At 39.0% G+C, this 19,640-nt stretch overlaps 1 protein-coding gene across 4 annotated transcripts in view; it reads left to right on the top strand.

The window, feature by feature from the left end:
- Positions 1-19,640, top strand: part of EMC2 (ER membrane protein complex subunit 2) — a 203,861-nt gene that overhangs the window by 154,532 nt on the left and 29,689 nt on the right. For all 4 annotated transcript variants that reach the window (XM_074943946.1, XM_074943944.1, XM_074943945.1 and 1 more), the window contains 4 exons: positions 3,847-3,960; positions 8,090-8,154; positions 11,642-11,727; positions 18,365-18,422. In XM_074943946.1, the coding sequence (XP_074800047.1) occupies positions 3,847-3,960; positions 8,090-8,154; positions 11,642-11,727; positions 18,365-18,422 (323 nt within the window). The remainder of the gene's footprint in view (positions 1-3,846; positions 3,961-8,089; positions 8,155-11,641; positions 11,728-18,364; positions 18,423-19,640) is intronic.

Here is a 19,640-nt window from a genome sequence, read left to right as displayed (position 1 = left end):
TACTTCTTGTAAGTATTCTGCTGTGTGTGCATTTCCTGATGTACCAATTGTTTCATTAAGGAAGACATTCCCTTCTTCTGTTGTCACACAAGCACATACAACAGCATCATTGTGGACATTGCTCCACCCATCAAGACTCAGGTTAACAATTTTACCCTCTAAACCATTGCTTCTCAAGCTATCTGATGTGGGGGACCGACAATTTTTTTGCAATATGCGCCCAGACTGGCAGCCGATGGCTCGCGGACCGGTGCCGGTCCGCGGACCACCACTTTGAGTAGCACTGCTCCAGACCTTTTGCACACTGCTCAATTTCTTTCATACACTTTATCCAGCAATTTGCCTGTGACATCTGCTCTGTTGGGTGGACTGTATCCTGGTCTTAATGACTGAACCATGTTAATGAAGTGTGGGTTCTCAATTATATGGAAAGGAGACTTTGTTGCATAAACAAACTGGGCAATTTTATCATCAATTACCTCTTTTTGTAATCTGCCGGTTCTTATCACAAACTTATCTATGGTGGTTTCTGGATGATGGAAATTTTTTTTTTCTTTTTGCTACAGGTGATAACTGTGGCAATGTAACATACATGATATGACTGAAACACTATCATTGGCAGATAACTCTGAAACTATAGAAAATGATAGTGATCTTGAAGGTGGATAGTCTTCAGAATCCTGTATGTTGAGGATGGATTCTCTTAAACAAAATAAGTCAATGCAGTTATTTAATTGAAGTGAAGCACTAAAATGGGTTACCTAGGGAGGTGGTGGAATCTCCTTCCTTAGAGATTTTTAAGGTCAGGCTTGACAAAGCCCTGGCTGGGATGATTTAGTTGGAGATTGGTCCTGCTTTGAGCAGGGGGTTGGACTAGATGACCTCCTGAAGTCCCTTCCAACCCTGATACTCTGTGCTTCTATGAATTAATATTACCATATTGCTCATTTAGTATTACTCATTGCATTCACTGACCCTCAATACTACTTAAAAAATAAATAGCTGAAATAGGCAGATCTTCCTTTTGCAATTTCATCTTTAATCACAACTGCATCTAAAATGTAACAACTGTATTTTTTTGCTCAAACATGATAATTGAAGAATAGTCCAGAAGGAAGACAGGCAGTCCTTAAGAAAGAAGTACTTTTATTTTATACACCAAATGAGATGACTAAAACTGGGATTGCCACAGAGAAAAGTAAGGTTCTTAAACATTAACTTAGCTAACTGCAGATGTTGAGCTGTCACAGTTAGAGGCAACATGGGCCAATGGATAAAGCACTGGTCTTTGTTAGTAGGTGAGGATTTTCTTTCCTGGCAAGACTGCCATTCAGAAGCTTGGATACCCTGGTACAGGGCAAGGAGATAAGAACCTGAATACAACACAGTTGTTCTATTACTTCCTAATGTGTGACACTGGGCAAGTTGTTTAATCTGTTGCTATTTTACAGATGAGAGTGAAAAACTTATAGATACCATTGTAAAGGACTTTAAGAAAGCAGTATAAAAATTGGTGGTATAAATCATTAAGTATACAGTCCTCCTTGTTGTGGGCCCAACTGACTAATAATTGATCACAGTTAGACAAATCAAAGTAAAAGTGCAGAAAATGTGAATATCTGCTATTGGGTAATCATGCCCCTAACTATGGATTTATTTTCTTCAATTGTGTTTTTAATGTAAAGACTCGAAAACTATATTCCAAAATGCACACTGAACAAACAAAGAGAATTAAAATCTTAAAATGCTTGGAAAAATTAAGATTTAAGTCTAGCGACTTTGATACCCAGAAAATGTGAACTGAAAACCTAGTAAAAGTGGAGTAACTACAAACTATACCTTTTTGTTTTCCAGTGTGCCCGTGTCATCCTTCCAGACTGTAAACTCTCCAGAGCAGAGATTGCATTTCACTTCTTGCATAGAATGGCCCCAGTATGCTCAGTTCTATTACCACCATTGTGACAAAGTGTCTGTTGCAGTGGGTTTCTTACACTTCTGTTTATGTATCTGTAACTCTGGATGACCTTAACCATTTTTGTTTTAAACCACACTAAAATAAACAGATCCATCAGTTCTTCTAGATCAACTTATATACATAGCAACATAAATATAAGTGAAATTAACCAACCTCCCCGCACCTCTGCCAGAGTCCAATACTGCTACTGCCCAGCCCTGTGTTACAAAGTACAGGTATACTTGCCCTAAAAATTTAAAGTATGATTGACTGACACAACCGATAAGCTTAACACCCCCCACCCCCCAAAAATGAGTCTGCTTAGATTACCAACATTTTTCATTTTTTTGGCCTTCTGTTCGGAGTGCAGCACTTTATAATCTAGCTAACATATCTTTTATTGTATTTATGTATACTAGCACATTTATTTTTGCTTGCGTTCTCACTTTCAGTGATCAAGGGATACAGCATACTCTGTGTTTTGCTTTTTTCCATCACTGCAAAGCCTACTTTGGTGATTAATGGTTGACATGAATGTTGTTAATAGCTTAGATAGTATTACATTTGAAAGTTATCCTGGCATGGAGGCTTTAATAGTTGTCAAGTAAATGAACTGGTGAAAATTGGATGACTTATTTATTTTGCGTATGTTTAGACTGTCAGTTTGTGTGATACATTTGTGTTCAGTCACATTCTTGCTCTCTAATACTTAAATTGCCAGGGATAGTCATGTCAAGAACCATTTAATTTTACTCATGCACATCAAATGTAACCCTGTGGTGGTTTTGGTTGACTTTCAAAATACAAAATGTGACACAGTAACAGTTTTATGAGAGATCTGAGATCACTTCTGGTAGATGGAAAAGGGTCTACATTTACTCTTAAACTGTCAAGTTTTGTTAATTTGTGCATTTTGAAATGCAAGGAAAACTGTCAAAATATAGCAAGATCTATTAGCTATAGGAAAGTTATAATTCATGGGGCTGCTGAAACTTACTTTGAAAGTTACCAGATAAGGTTATGTTGCAGATACCGATCACAAGTTTGAAAATAGGAGTTGTTCTGTTTTTCTTGTTTGTATGATGAAGTTTTGTATTGGTGGCTTAGAACAGTTCTAAGGTGGAACTCCACTTCTTGTTTTTTTGTTTTTGTTTTTTCCCCTGTCTACTCTCTGTGGACTCGCCTTCCTTCCCAGTAGTGATGAACAGTAATATCTTGTATAATGGTGCTTTCTATGCAGGAGAATCTGAGTGCCCTCCAAAGTGTATCCATGCAACATCACTCAAATATATAACTCACTCAGGGTTGGAGAGGGCGACAGCCAGATGGACAAATGGCACCAATGGTTGAGAGAGGGTAATTATGACTAAGAATACCAGGATAAGCCCTTAGCAAGATTTAATAAGATCTTCAACCTGTTGCCATCCCCAGTAGGGGAGGACCTCAGTTTTTAAGTTTTTGTTTGGTTGGTTTATTTTTTGTTGGTTTGAAGTCCTACACATATTAACATGTGTAGCCCTACACATACTAAATTGATCTATGCTGGATCGTAGGGCTTGAATTGGCTGTGCTCGGAGCTGAATCTGTATTCTCAGGGAGTCTTTTTCATATCTGATGTTTAGATTGTTAGTCCAATATCCTCTGAACTCACAAATTCAGTGGATTACTTCCCCCCTCCCCCCCTTGCTTTTGGACAGTCTACACAAGGGTTGCAAGATAACAATTTCAAAGTTCTAGGGATCAATCTGTCCACAAGCGATTTTTGGTATTAGTGGAAATTACTTCTGTGGATCTCCTGTATATGTTTAAGAATAGATTATACCCCTCAAAGTCATTTCCAGAAATAGACTTCACATTATGTTGTTGCATGGAAATCTTATTTTGTTTTTCAGAGATGCGTGATAAAATGAGGAAGTGGAGGGAAGAAAACCATCGGAACAGCGAGCAGATAGTGGAAGTTGGAGAAGAGTTAATTAATGAATATGCATCTAAGCTTGGGGATGACAGTAGGTTGAAATTATTTGAAAACCTTTTACTATCTGTAACTGTTAGTAAATGCAGCTAGTTTTGTTACTCTGCTATTCGCCTGTTATACTCTCCATATTATTTTTACTCTTTTGTTGTCATTCTGCATCTACTAATGTTGAGTACATACATTATTTTCTTAATTTTCTAATTTGCCAGTATTCTAAGCTCTTAGTTTGCTTCTCAAAGATGGCTTGTAGAGGAAGTAGGTGAAAAACGTATCTAATTGAGCTTAGGGGTGCTGGAACAATTTTTATAGTGAAGGTGTTGAGTCATTGAACCAAACTGTAAACCCTGTATATAATGGTAACCACTTCAAGCCAGGGGGTGCTGCTGCACCCCCAACACCCCTAGTTCCAGCACCTATGATTGGACTCTTAGGTTGGCACACAGTGACCAGTCATAAGAATCTACTGTGAACATTTGGCGGAGATTTGTTATCTAGCTGTCACTCAACAGGTCATCTACACTTCAGAAGGATGGCAAAAAAAATGAGGGGAGTTTTTTAATAAGGAAAAGGGAATGCTATTACTTAAATTAAGCCATAAGTGATACTATGTTGTAGAAATTAATATGAAAGCTGTTCTTATGATAGAATAGCATTTGTGACGCTGTAATTTAGGGCACCTCTGGGTTTCTGCAATACATAAAATAGCTATTTTCAGGGGATTTTAATTCCTTGACACTATGTCTCTCGGGACAGAACTTGGCCTAGAGTACTTCAGACCAGAAGGGAATTGTTCAGAAATAACAAAGCAATATTACTTTTTATGTAAGAGCAGTAGAAAAAACAAAATACTTCATGGCAAGAATGCTTTATGGGTTTGCATATGAATCCCATACAGGCAGGAAGGGATAAATATCCATGATTTGTTTTTAATGTTCATTCCTCTTTCTTCGGCTTTCCTTTTTATAACTTGGTTAACCTAATACAAGAAGTACATTTTCACTTTCATTTTTTTTCATTTGCCAGCCTTTCTTTTAGAGTTGCTATTGAAGTTTTGCAACCATAGTGATGAAATATATTTATTAGTTGAAGTCTGAAGAGCTTTAAACAAGTCCCTGTTTAATTTTAATAAATTATTTCTTTAACAGACCAGTGATTAAAAATCTAGCAAAATATATCCTGGACTAACTCTTGCACTCATTTTCTTAATATTTGACCAGAAATCTTTCAACTTGCAAGTTTCCTGGAAACTGTAAAGATGGCTCCCTGTACCATGGTATTTCCTCCAGATTTCTTGCAATGAGAGGGATCTTAAAATGCTAACCATTATAAATAGTACATCGTCTTTAGATAGTCATATGGATAATCTATGCCACGGGTGGCCAGCCTGAGAAGGAGCCAGAATTTACCAGTGTACAATGCCAAACAGCCACAGTAATATGTCAGCAGCCCTCCATCAGCTCCACCCCCTTCCCCTCCCCGCTCCCAGTGCCTCCTGATGCACTGTTTCATGGCATGCAGGAGGCTCTGGGGGCGCGGGGAGGGAGAGGAGCGATGGCATGGCAGGCTCGGGAGGGACCAGGAAGGGGTGGAGTGGGGACAGGGCTTGTGGCAGAGCCAGGGATTGAGCAGTGAGCACCCCCCGGCACATTGGAAAGTTGGTGCCTGTAGCTCCAGCCCTGGAGTTGGTGCCTATACAAGGAGCCGCATATGAACCTCAGAAGAGCCGCATGTGTCTCCGGAGCCACAGGTTGGCCACCCATGATCTATGCAAACAGCCTTCGCTATGTATATTGTAGCACAATCTTCTTGGGACTAAGAGTCTTTAAATACCTGATAAGAGTCTTGCATGTGCTGCCTTCCTTCTTCAACTATTATAAATGCATTGTAAGACTGCATGCATGGGTGCTGGGACTAGGGGTGCTGGGCTGCTGCTGCACCCCCTGGCTTGAAGTAGTTTCCATTATATACAGGGTTTACCGTTTGGTTCAATAATTCTCAGCACCCCTGACTCCATGGGTGGATTTGATAGTAGCTCCAGCAGGAAGTTGGTGGTAAAATTAACGCAGGGCCTAACAAAGGGAGCTGTTGTCATTTTTGTCTCTTCAAATAAACAGAAACTCACTGTGGATTAGCTTCTTTTATTAGGCTCTTGTTAATCAGTTATGAGGAAAACTACATTTTATTATGGGCTGGTGCTGGCTTTGTGGGGTGCCTCCCCACCCCGTCTTTACCAGAGCCCTTGCACAGTGGGCCACTCCATTGCCTTCTGCATCACAGGCTGAGTCACTCTTCATCATGCCCTCTGTTGTCCAGTCCAATCTTCATCATTTTCAGAGTGTGTGTGTAGACTGGACTATATCTGTGTCCCATATTTTACTGTAATCAGATTACAGTAAAATTAATCTGTTTACTGTAGATTACAGAATTAGTTGCAACCTTCATTTGAATTGCTAGACTTCCAAGCAAATGTGTAAGAGGATCAAAAATTATTTACAGGTCTGATTGTATTCCAGTTGGGTTCTTTTCACTGTTTCAAGGAAGATATAGTAGAAACATAATGGGTTCATAGATGGGCAGCAAAAATGACTAGAGGCATGGAAATACTTTTTTATGAACGACTGAAAGATTGGGCCTTTTTGGTTTCGAGAAGAGACAGGTAAGAGGAGCACAATAGAAGAATGCAAAACTATAAAATAAAACAACAAATACCCAACCCTCAAAGATGACGCTATACACACAATTTCCCCACCAACTCCCCCGTGGAGACATGAGAGAATGAACCACATGTGGCACTTAATGCACTACTGGAAGACATTACGAACCTATATAGAATAGAAATTAACAAATGCCACAGAGAAGGTAAATTGGGTATCTGTTTACACTGTCCCATCATACAGAGGACATCCAATAAAACTGAAAGGAAACCATTTTCAAATTGATAAAAAGAAACATCTTTTAAAAGAACACCTTATTTATCCTGTGGAACTCATCAAAAGCTGTTGAGTGTTTAATAGTGGTCAAAGAAGGACTGAACTTTTATATGGATGGTCAGAAAATCCAAGTCCAATTGAATGGGATTTAAAAATATATAAAAGCCCTTGGCTTCCCTCAGGGGCAGCTTATTGTCAGCTGTAGGGGTTCTTGTGCTAAGCATCTGGAGCTAGCCACTGCTAGAGACAGGATACCAGATGAGTGGACTACGGCCTGATGTGTTCCAATGAAATCTGATTTTCCTTGTGGTAACTTAGAATTTTTTTTTAATGTAATTTTTCTTCTAATGAAATTAGAAATACCTGTTCAGTGAGCAATAGCCTTTATTCTGGTAGGGGGAAAGGTTAACGTTACTGTTTAGATTTGTGCTTTCTTTCTTATGAAATTCCTATATAAAAGGTTAATTTGTTTTCCCTCAAGTTTTCTGGGCACCAGTGGTGGTGGCTATTTGTCCTCTCTGTAGAAGATTTTTGCTTCAGGCCTGATCCTGCAAGGAGCTGAACACCCTTCACTCCCATTAACTTAACACTCAGCTCACTCTGGGGAGTGTGTTACATACTCCCCTCCCCTTCCTCCCCCCGCCACCTCCCCACCCGTATTCTCTGTCTTGTCTAACAGGACTGTAAACTCTCCCTAGCAGGGACTGTCTCTCACTCTGTACAGTTCCTAGCACAATGGGGCCTCATTTTCAGTTGCCCCCTACACTCTATCCTAATACAAATAACATTTGTTAGTGGAATAAGCTAATTCCCACAGAACAGGGAAGAAGGCAATATTGTACTTACAGTAAGGTAGTGAAACAGTTAAGGGAAAAGTTTTCTTCTTTCTAGCATGTATGGCTGCTCTCCAGATCTGGTCACAGTGCATTTCATAATGGGTCTGTTTCAACAGACAACTGTAGATACAATGTTAAGAAAAGCAAAGAATTAGAATTTTTTGCCTTTCAAGATGTCAAAAGATACTTTGTTACTGAAGCAATAAAATCGCATAAGTGTACTTTTAATTAATTCCAGCACTGTGTTGAAATATCCCTGTTTCAGTAATGATGTACAGGAGTGGTAGGGAAAAATATACAAAGACGGAATTCATTAATCTTATTTACGTTTTAGGTGTTTCCCATCATTTTGAAAAATCAATTCTCACATTTAATATGTCTTTCTTGTATCTAGTATGGATAATATATGAACAGGTGATGATTGCTGCCCTGGACTGCAGTCGGGATGACTTGGCATTGGTAAGTTGTCAAGCTGATATTTCACTCAAACCTTACGTTTTTTTTCACATGAACCTATTCCAGATTGGTTCTTTGGACAGTTTTATAGGATGCTAGGAACTATGTAGCTCGGCCTTGTAGGATTTCAAGAAATATACTGCTGGGGAGAAACCTCCTCCACCCACCTTAATGTGTAACTCTTATTTAGGGAGATCATGTTTCTTCTAGCTGTGAAAACATTTATAGCTACTCTGATATGGGCTGAAAGTCAGGAATAATATTAAAACTGCCATATTGTCCAGAGAATATTTGTTGGAAACCTCTCAAATTTTATCACTTTTTCAAACACATTGAGAAAAAGTGTCCAGAGCTGTGCATGTGAATTTAGCTGCAGATAATTATTAACATTAACAGGAGTCATGCAGCTAAATGCTTGCACAGTGTATTAGGAAGGCCAATATGTACGATCAGCTGCTTGCAGCATTTTTAAAGGTGAATACTAAAGCAGAAAATGTGGCTGTACCCTTTATTACTCCTTCGTGGTATATAAAGAGTCATAAACTTAAACATGCTTTGTTTTTTTTATACTACAAATATATTGAGTTGTATTCTTTCCTTCCCTCCTCCCCATGCGTCCTGAGGAGGAAGAGCTGGAGCTGAAGTTACAGCATTATGTGGCATCACTTTTCACCCCCTGAAAGCACACCAGAGTCCTCCTGCAAAGACAAAAGGGAGGACCTGATAGTCACATGAGGCTTGGTACTACCCCATTAAAATCAGCGGGGCTTTTTTTCATTGGCTTGAATGAGACCAGGATTAAGCCCATGTAAAATAACTGGGAATGAGGGGGAGAAGTGGTTTAACAAATCAAAGCCAAAAAACAAGTGCCCTTGCCATTAATCATTTCTTAAAGTTATTGCATTTCAGCCATAGAAATTGGTCCAGTAGTAATTTTTTTTTTTTCAGAATACTTCAATATGCTTTCTTAATAGATCAACATTGTGAATAGCCTTGTTAGAAATAGCCTGTTAAGTAAATTAAGGGAGCCTTCTTATATTTTAATTTGTTTGTTACAGGCCACAATTGGTCTCTAAAACTTAAAGCCTTTTGGATATCTTATTCAGCCTTTTTTTTTTTTTTTTAACATTACTACTTAGATGCAGGGGGAAAAGTAAGATTTTTAGCTAATAATTCTTAACATTGTGTGGTTAGTGAACTAATTCTTTCTCCAGCATATTATGTCAAAGGATTGAAGACAAAGCGCCTATGCAGGGCTCTAAGCGCTATTGTAATGGATTAAAAATGCAAACAAAAGCAAACTCAGCAACTTTCCCAAAATCAGGAAAGAAAAATGACAAAAGGACCTCTGTGCACACATTTCAACCCTCAGTGCATTCTCCTGCCTGGCATGGGAGAAGAACTGTGTTTTGTTGTGCCCAGATGGTCAACAGGCCTGGGCTTCTTCAGACCAAGAAGGGAGAGAATTCCATAGTTCAGAGTCCTGCATTGAGACTGCTGTTACAGTGCCTTGTGCACACTTAAATGCCAGGGTTTCAGTTCAAGTGCCTTCACTGACCACAGCTATGGCAGTATAGAACTGGGAGAGGGTCAGTCTCTCGAATAGCCAGGATTAGAAAAGTGTAATGATCTTGAGTTCCATGTATTAGGGTTAACTTCAGTATATGCAGTAACGTAATATACCATATTGCACTTTCTGCAAGCCTCATGAATTCCTCTCATAGATAAGTCTTCTCTTCCACCAAGGAAATAAATGAATAGATTGAGAGAGAAGCCTCTTTTTATACTATTTTTCCACTTATTTTTTCTGAGGTTTTTTTAATCTCTGTGGGTTTTTTTAACGCTTTTGTGAAATGCTTAAATGGACGAACATGGGGAAAAAATCAAAAATTGCCAAATACTGTGTTTACTAATAACCCAAGTAGCAGCTTTGAGTTTGGACTACTGGCCTCTTAGTGTCCTATGAGGAACACAGCATGCTCTGAGAGTATAGCTGCTTATCCACAGCACTGCGTATACGCTAAAAGCTTAGTGCAAGCCTTACATCTGGGTTGGGGTTATTTTAGTTTTGTTATAGGTCCACACATTTAATTCAGACTAGCTAACATCATAGTGGCTTTTTGCTACAGCTGCAGCCCCTGAATATGTGAATAGTTTTTGAATTCCTATTACTTAGCAGTGAAGCGCTTGACAGCTGTGATGCATCTTTCCTAAGGGACTGGTGTCTGTTCCAAATGAGAAGTCTGAGATGGTTTTCATCTCATTATTCTTTTTTGTCCTCTGATTTTCTTCATTCCCTTGCACCAAATAGCTGATCATAACCCATGCATATACTACATGTAGCCAATTCCACATTTGTAACACATGGCTTTAGTGAGATCACCTACTGTTGGTAGACACCTGCAAAACCTGTGTCTAACATGCTAGAGTTACATTTTCTTTGTCTTTGTAGGATTAATCAGACTCTTAAGATTAAGAAACCTATCTGTTGAAGTACAGTAGAAGTTCAGAGTCACAAACACCAGAGTTACGAACTGACCAGTTAACCACACACCTCATTTGGAACCAGAAGTACATAATCAGGTAGCAGCAGAGACAACGCCCCCCCCACCCAAAAAAAAAAAAAAAAAAGGCAAGTACAGTATAGGGGGTGAATATCTTCTCCTGCTCAGCTGTCTCATTGCTTGCAGGAGCATGCAGACTGCATCTCCTGTGTCTGTAGGATTGATTGAACCCAGTGACACAAACATTATTATATATAAACGTTTTCTTTGTATTGCAAACCATTATAAACAGCTTCTTTCAAAGGCAGTTTTTTCCATTATAAAAAATACATTCATTAAACAAAAAAGTGCCACCTGAACTCTTATTGTTTTTATAGGTGGGGTTTTTCTTTTGTGCACTGATTTAGGAAGGCCTCAAATCTGAAAAGCAAATAAAAATCTTTCAAGCTAAATAACTGTTTCCAAGGAGCTCTGATTGTCTAGCTACTTGCATGGAAAATTCATCTTGTAATTAAGTCTTCTAGCTGACAAGGTTTCAATTTCTGAGCTTGTCTTTATTAATACATTTTATTGCTTATCCCAGAAGTTGCTGTTTTGTTTTAATCAAAAGTCACATTCCAAGTTGTTGACTTAGTCAGTCAAGGACTATTTTTTTTTTCTTTTTCTTTCCATGTGTTGAATAATTATATTCACAGGGTATTGACTGAATTAAACAGTTTAAACTCTGCAAATAATTAATCGCTGGTCATGAGTCTTTCTCAGCTTGGAGTCTGTGGTCTGTCTACATATTCTGGAATCCTTGTGATATCACTGGACAAGAAGTAGTAGACTTTTTCTAGGCATTGATGTGCTTTTTCTCTGGTTGTGGTAGGAAGTGCTGGTGACAAATATGCCTTCTGATTCTGAATTTTTTTTTAATGTGATAAGTAGTATTTGTCACTCAAAGCTGAATCACTAACTCTGAGGAATTTATTTTATTTATGCAGTTTTGTCTTCAGGAGCTAAGGCGACAGTTCCCTGGGAGCCACAGGGTTAAGCGATTAACTGGCATGAGATTTGAATACATGGAAAGGTATGGCTGAATTTAAAAACCTAATTCTTCTCTGGAAAAAGGTACTTGATATCTCTTGAAAAAGGAATTCTTCACACAGTAAAATTCAGAGCAGAGGGTATAAATGCAATGCTCTTTCCTTTATAAAAATAGTTCTGTGTATGATGAGCTTATTGTGCTTAGGCACTTCTGTTGTATTTTGGCTAGCACAATATTACAGTACTTGTAATCTTCCGTTTGGACTTGATAGATTTAAAAGGTCCTTTACTTGCCATCATCAAACTATAGACAGTAAAACACTACACATTTTTTTTTTTTTTTTTTTTTTTTTGGCAAAACAAAGTCTGTATGCCACAGCTATAAACCAACATATTTAATCCAACTGGTCCAGAATTCCAAGTAGCATTCAGAACCATTGCCCTGCCCCAAATAATTGCTGAATATAGCTCTTCTCCAAGCTTTGTCCTTGTGGATAAAACCCTAATAGGTTGACTCCAAAAACCTTGTAGAATATAAAAGTGAAAACTATAACCCTTCTGGATGCTTTTGCTCTATCCTACTGAAGGACTATAACTCTATTACATTTTATATAGGATGGTTCAGACAGCTTACAGATGGGTTCACTGTCCATAATATATGACTTTTCCCACAAAGGTGACCCCAGGAGTAGACTGTCCTCTAGGGCGCCTCTAGTCTTTGCCTGACTTCCCCCTTTGGACACGTTGTATATCAAGTTCCAATAAGCTATTCCAAAACCATCTACTTGTGGTGTGGCAGCTAGAAATTTTGCAAAGGGCTTCCAGAAACTGCCAACATGGAACTCTGGTACCGAGCATGTTTCCTGTAACACACTGCTTACAGTGTTGGCTTTTGAGGCCTAGAGCTTGTGGGCCACCCCGAATCCTGGACATTAGACATGTAAAGGGAGAAAAACCCATTTTCATTTAACAGATGTTTCTCATCCTTTCTTTTCCTTGCAAAGAATGTTTTGAAACTGTAAATTGATATGAATCTATGAAGCCTGTTGTTTGGGTTGAAATGAATGGAATGCTGGGCTCTTCCGCTGCAGCATGAGGCTAAGGTGCCTAAGCAATCCTACTCTCATACCCACTCTTATGTAAAATGAGTTGATTTGAGATGTCTTGCTAATCCTTTCCCATAATTCTTAGCTCTGGCATATACATATTGGTGTGGCATGGTGAACAGGAATCTGGTTTTGGTTGCGGAGTAGGTGGCAAAAATTGGTTCTCAAACCTGCTCAAAAATGTGAAGGTCAGCTCTGTCTGCTTGTACATGCTTCTGTCCAGGTTTGTATGACCAAACTAAAGATGTTGGCCCATGCCTTTGACAAATGGACTCTAACCATAGGCAGGCATATGTACATAAGAATGGCCATACTTGGTCAGACATTGGTCCATCTAACTCAGTATTCTGTCTTAACAGTGGCCAGTGCCAGATCCTTCTGGCAGTTGGAGGTTTAGGGACACATGGTGCATGGGGTTGTGTTCCTGACCATCTTGGCTAATAGCCATTGATGGACCTATCCTCTACAAACTTAGCTCTTTTTTTAACCCAGTTATAATTTTGGCCTTTATAACATCCCCAGGGAATGAGTTCCACAGGTTAACTGTGTTGTGTGAAGTACTTCCTTCTATGTGTGTGGTTTGTTTTTTTTTTAAATCTGCTGTCTGTTAATTTCATCCGGTGATATCCTTAGTTCTTGTGTTATGTGAAGGGGTAAACAACACTTCGCTGTTCACTTTCTCCATGCCACTCATTATTTCATACACCTCTATCGTGTGCCCCCTTAGTCATCTCTTTTCTAAAATGAATGGTCCCAGTCTTTTTAATCTCCCCTTGTATGGAAGCTGTTGCATACCCCTAATCATTTTCATTGCTGTTCTCTGCACCTTTTCCAATTCTAATATCTTTTTTTTTTTTTTGAGATGGGGCAACCAGAACTGCGCGCAGTATTCAAGGTGTGGGCGTACTCTGGATTTATATTGTGGCATTATGATATTTTCTGTTTCATTATCTATTCCTTTCCTAATGCTTCTATTAGCTTTTTTGACTGTCGCTGCACATTGTGCAGATGTTTTGAGAGAATTATTTGGACTCCAAGATTTTTCTTAAGTGGCAGTAGCTAATTTAGATCCAATCATTTTGTATGTATAATTGGGATTATTTTTTCCAGTGTGCACTACTTTGCACTTTTCAACATTGAATTTCATCTGCCATTTTGTTGCACAGTGTCCAACTGACCGTTTATTCCTATCCTGTTTCCTATCTTTTAACCAGTTACTGATGCATGAGAGGATCTTCCTTCTTATCCTATGATTGCTTAATTTGTTTAAAAGCCTTTAGTAATGGACCTTGTCAAAAGCTTTCTGAAAGTCCAAATACATTGTATCAACTGGATCACCCTTATCCACGTGCTTGTGGACTCCATCGAGGAGTTACTAGATTGGTGAGGCATGATTTCCTTTACAAAAGCCATTTTGACTCTTCCCCCAACATACTGTGTTTGTTTATGTGTTTTATAATCTTGTTGTTTGTTACAGTTTCAAATAATTTGATGGGTACTGAAGTTAGGCTTACCAGCCTGTAATTGCCGGGACCGCTTCTGGAGCCTTTTCTAAAAACATAGCTACATTAGCTATCCTCCAGTCATGTGGTATGGAGCCTGATTTAAGCAATAGGTTACATCCCAGTTAATATATCTGCAAGTTCATATTTGAGTTCCTTCAGAACTCTTGGGTGAGTACCGTCTGGTCCTGGTGTTATATAATTTATCAGTTTGGTCCAAAACTTCCTGTATTGACACCTCAGTCTGGTACAGTTGCTCAGATTTGTCACCTAAAAAGAATGACTTGGGTATAGAGCTCTCCCCTATGTCCTGTGCAGTAAAGAATGATGCAAAGAATTCATTTAACTTCTGTGCAATGGCCTTCTCTTTCTTTAGTGTTCCTTTAGAACCTTCCAGTGACCCACTGACTGTTTGGAAGGCTTCCTGCTTCTGATGTACTTAAAAACATATTTGTGTCTTGTTAATTGCTCTTTCGATTCTTTTTTGACCTGCCTTGTTATCTTTTTCACTTGACTTGCCAGAGTTTATGCTCCTTTCTATTACTCTCAATAGGATTTGATGTCCAATTTTTATAGGATGTCTTTTTGCCTCTAACTGCCTCTTTTACTCTGCTGGTTAGCCCTGGAGGCATTTTTTGGTCCTCTTACTAGTTTTCTTTGTTGTGTTTTTTTTTTAATTTGGGATCTACAATTAGTCTGAGCCTCCATTATGGCATTTTTAAATTGTCTTTGTGCAGTTTGCAGGCATTTCACCCTTGTGACTATTCCTTTTAGTTTCCATTTAACTAGCTTCCTTATTTCTGTGGAGTTCCCCCCTTTTTGAAGTTAAATGCTACAGTGATGTTTCTTTGTTGCTTTTCTCCTTACAAGAATGTTAAATTTAATTATATTCTTGTGCTATTACTGACTGTTTCATCTATATTCATCTCCTGGACTAGATCATGTGCTCCATTTAGAACTAAATCAAGAATTGCATCTCCCATGGTGGGTTCCAGGATGAGCTTCTCCAAGAAAGTTATTTATGGTGTCTAGAAATTTTTATCTCTGCATCCCTTTTTGAGGTGACATATACCCAATCAATATGAAGATAGTTTAAATCAGCCTCTCGAATCTCCCTGAGCATTTCACAGTCCTTGTCACCATCCTAGTCAGTGTATAGTGTATTCCTGCTGCTATACTCTTACTGATCAAGCACGGAATTTCTATCGTTAGAGATTCTGTGGTACAATTTTGATTCATTTAAGATTTTTACTTTGACGCTATGCTTTCTTTCACACATGGTGCCACTCCCCCACCAGTGTGACCTATTCAGTCATTCCCATATATTTTGTACCCTGGTATTACCTTGTCCCGTGATTATCCTCATTCCACCAAGTTTCCATGATGCCTATTATATCAATACCCTCATTTAAGCCAGGCACTCTAGTTCACCCGTTTTAGTATTTAGACTTCTAGCATTTGTACATTTTGTCAATATTCAGTTGCTTGCCTTCATGTGTTATATTTAAATGGAACTTCTTTGCGTTTGACTGTTCTTCATTAACTCCTATCTGTACTTTACCAACTTCTTTCCTGTCTTTTTTTCTAGTATATAGAATTTCCCCTTTAATAAACTCATCCCTAAGGGATGACTCTGCCCGAACCATGTGCTCCACCACACTCATTGGCTTTCCCCCAACCCTTAATTTAAAAAATGCTCTACAACCTTTTAAATTTTACATACCAGCAGTCTGGTTCCACTTTGGTTTAGGTGAAGCCCATCCTTAATGTATTGGCTCCTTCTTTCCCCAAAGGTTCCCCAGTTCCTAAAAAACTTAAAACCCTCCTCCCTACACTCTCATCTCATCCATTCATTGAGACCCTGCAGTTCTGCTTGTCTTTCTGGCCCCTGCTCATGTAAGAGAAAGCATTTTAGATAATGCTACCATGGAGGTCCTGGACTTCAGTGTCTTATCTAGCAGCCTAAATTTGGTGACTGGGACCTCTGTCTTACCTTTCCCTATGTCACTGGTGCCTACATGTACCATGACCACCAGCTCCTCCCAATCACTACATATAAGCCTGTCTAGAGGCATTGTGAGATCTGCAACCGTCGCACCTAGCAAGCAGTTTACAATGTGTTTCTTCAGGTCATCACAAACTCAACTATCTATATTTCTAATAATCATATATCCTCCGTTACTGTTATCTCTTTCTTCTTAATAATTGGGGCTGCCTTCCCTGGAGGAGTATCCTAAGTGCAAGAAGATGCCATGACATCAAGTGGAAAGAGGTTCCCAACTATGATGATGGTTTCCGTCCATTCCATCCTGTTGCCCTCCTTCCATGAGACTTTCATCCTCCTTAATACCACAGATTCTGTCAGATTGGAGGTGGGATTGCTCTATTATGTCCCTGAAAGTCTCATCTATGTACCTCTCTGTTCCCTGTAACTCCTCTAGTTCAGCCACTCTGGCCTCAGAAGCCTGGATTGTTTCTCTGAGGGCCCCAGAACTGTTTGTACTGCATGCACACACATGCTACCTGCCCACAAGGCAGGTAATCGTACATGCTGCTTTCAGTGCAATAAACTGGGTAACCCTGCACTCTGCTGCTGGACTTTTGCTTGCATTATTTTTACTCTTTCAGGGTTTTGTGTGTGTGTTACTGGCCTAAGTTTAAACTGTTTAAGTCTATGTGCCTCTTGCTTGCGCTCTCTCACACCTCTCCTGTTCACTAGCTCCTCTGGTTGCTTAGGAGTTGTCTTTTAAAACCCCTGCTCTCCCTGAGTTCTCTGCCCCCTCTTCAAGGGATTCTAAAAGAATTAGTGATCAAAGGATGGCAGTCTGGAGTCACACCACACCACACTATAATCTTTAATCAAGCAAGCACATGGCAAGCAAGCAAATGTAAATGTGGGGGATGACAATTTAGGGTCGTCATGGGCTGGCAACCTGGAATGGTTCAGCAGGGGAATGGAGTTCAACCAGCAGTTTTCCAAAACTGACAATATAGGTGCTCAAGCTAATGCCTTAGAGAGGTGGGATCACCTTGTGTTGCTCAACAGTAACATCTAGCTGTCCTCAATAGCAGCAGATCATAGTGATGAGTCTTGAGTGATAAGAACATCCTCTACTGGACTGGAGAATAATGTGTTGCGTCAAACAGCTGGGCCTGTAGCCATTCTATTTAGGTTTGTAAAGACACTGTAGAAAACTGATAAAGTATTAATTAGTATGGAGATTTGAAGAAGTCAAATAGAGCCCTCACCATGTAGTTGTAATACAGTATCTACATAGCTACACTGTGTATAAAACCAGCTCAAGCTATTAAATGGGCTGGATAAAATGACGACTGTTTCTCAGAGATGGTTTAAAACAGTAGAGATATTCATTGCAGCAACATGGGTTAACTTATTTGTATATTTCTAGTAGCAGAATTATAGTGGAGTAAATCTGTGTTGTTCTGGTGACTGGAAGGGCTTAATCTAATCTTTGCAATAGACTTGGAGTATGTGTGGTACCTGCGATAGCCTCACAATCCATTATATTCTGCTGCTTATACTTTACACCATCATAAGAGAAACTTTAAATCCAAAATGAGACTCTCTGGAGCTTTGAAATACCACTGCTGTAATGGAGTAGCAAGTCTCTTGTTTTGGGTGGTCTTTAAAATGGCTGTGTGCGCTCGTGGTGGAGGAGAGGGAGAATAAAGGGCCTTCTAGGAAACTTAAAAGGTAGAATGAAGAAACAAAGGGCATATAAAATACATGCCCTGCTTCTGGTGCAATCTAAATAATATCCCACTAAGAACTGCAATTTATTTTTCCGTTTATTTGGTGAAACCCAATGCTGCCATCCGTAGTCAAGACTTCCTTGATAGGAGTTTTGCTTTAGTAAACGTTTATGTACAGATAGTAAAATTCAGTGACTGGTACACATTTTCCTTTGCAGCTATATAAGGTTAGCACAATACCAAGTATAGAAAATGCTATAATGTTGTTACCTAATTACGGAGCCAATCAAACACTTTTTAACCAAACAATTGAGCTGCTTCAGCATTTTCTAGAATTCACCTCTGTTTCTTTAAATAGGTACGATGATGCCCTGCAGCTATATGACAGAATTTTACAAGAAGATTCAACCAATACAGTAAGTTAAATGTTTTCCCTGGAAATAATATTGTTTTAATTTGTACTAAACCTTTGCTAATATAGGTGTAGTGAAATCATTGGGTAATTGAGAAATCCTTTTTTAAAACTTCCTAGTGTAATATTCTAGCATTTATTTGTTTTCAGAATTATTTAATTTCCTTTCATCAAAAGGATTCATCGTTGCATTTTCTTTTACGTAAATTGAATTTTGAGAGCCTATCACTGTAAATGATAGTCCTGTTTGACCTCAGTGGGTATGTTTACACTGCGGCTGGCAGCAAGCCTCCCAGCCTAGGTAGACAGACTCACGCTAGTGTGCTAAAGCTAGCAGTGTGGACATTGTGGATTGGGCTGGAGCTCAGGCTGTCAAGCAGTCCTGTTGGTGGCAATCCAGTACTAGATGGTTGATAGACTAAAACTAGTCTCTTATGTCTCTCCTATCCCTACCTTCTGTTAATCTGATTTTGAAAATAAAAATATGTTCTGTAAATGTTTGAATTGCACAATACCTTTCTCAGTTTAGTAGCTGGAAGGCTATAAACTTGCTCTTGAGTCAAACTGCGATTCACTGTACAGTGTGCCCATTTTAAAAAATCACTGTGCAGAGATTTTGGGCTCCTGGCATCATCCATGCAGATGACACTTGCAGTCCTGCAATACTATGTGTTCTTAAGTATTGCTTCAGTGCTGGTTTTGGAATTACTTTGAAGGACTTTCTTGTTTGAGACTTTATCTTGCCACCTGATATGCAAAATAGTTTGAAGGTGCAGATGATTAACTTTTTCGAGAGCTACCATGCTGGCAGCAGCTCATCTGTGTCTCAGCTGTTGGATAAAGTTGGAAATTACCATGATATGGTAAAGGTAGGCTTGGGTCTTTTGTGTGGCAGTTGACTGATTCCAGTTCCTGTTATAATGCATTAAAAAGGGTAGGCAGTATGCCTTTTTAATTTGGTAATGATTTCTTGTTTCTTGTTATTTTTGTATTAGTAAACTTCTCTATGTATTCTTAGGACTTAATTCTATCCTGTGGTTTTGTTGGTTTTTTTTAAAATCCGCATTGGTGCATGACAGTGGTTTGAGCATTAGTGATAGCACCTGTGTATCTTGTGAGCTCTGAGAAAAATTTGATTCTTTAGATTGATAAAATTGCAGTTACTAGCTTCAAGCATCAATTAAATTAAACTAGTCTTTGCAAAATTTACCCATTTTCCTGG

Source organism: Natator depressus, chromosome 2 (genome assembly GCF_965152275.1).
Source record: "Natator depressus isolate rNatDep1 chromosome 2, rNatDep2.hap1, whole genome shotgun sequence".
Classification (NCBI taxonomy): domain Eukaryota; kingdom Metazoa; phylum Chordata; order Testudines; family Cheloniidae; genus Natator; species Natator depressus.
The sequence above is the reverse complement of the archived record's forward strand: the minus strand, read 5'-3'. Positions and strand labels throughout refer to the sequence as shown.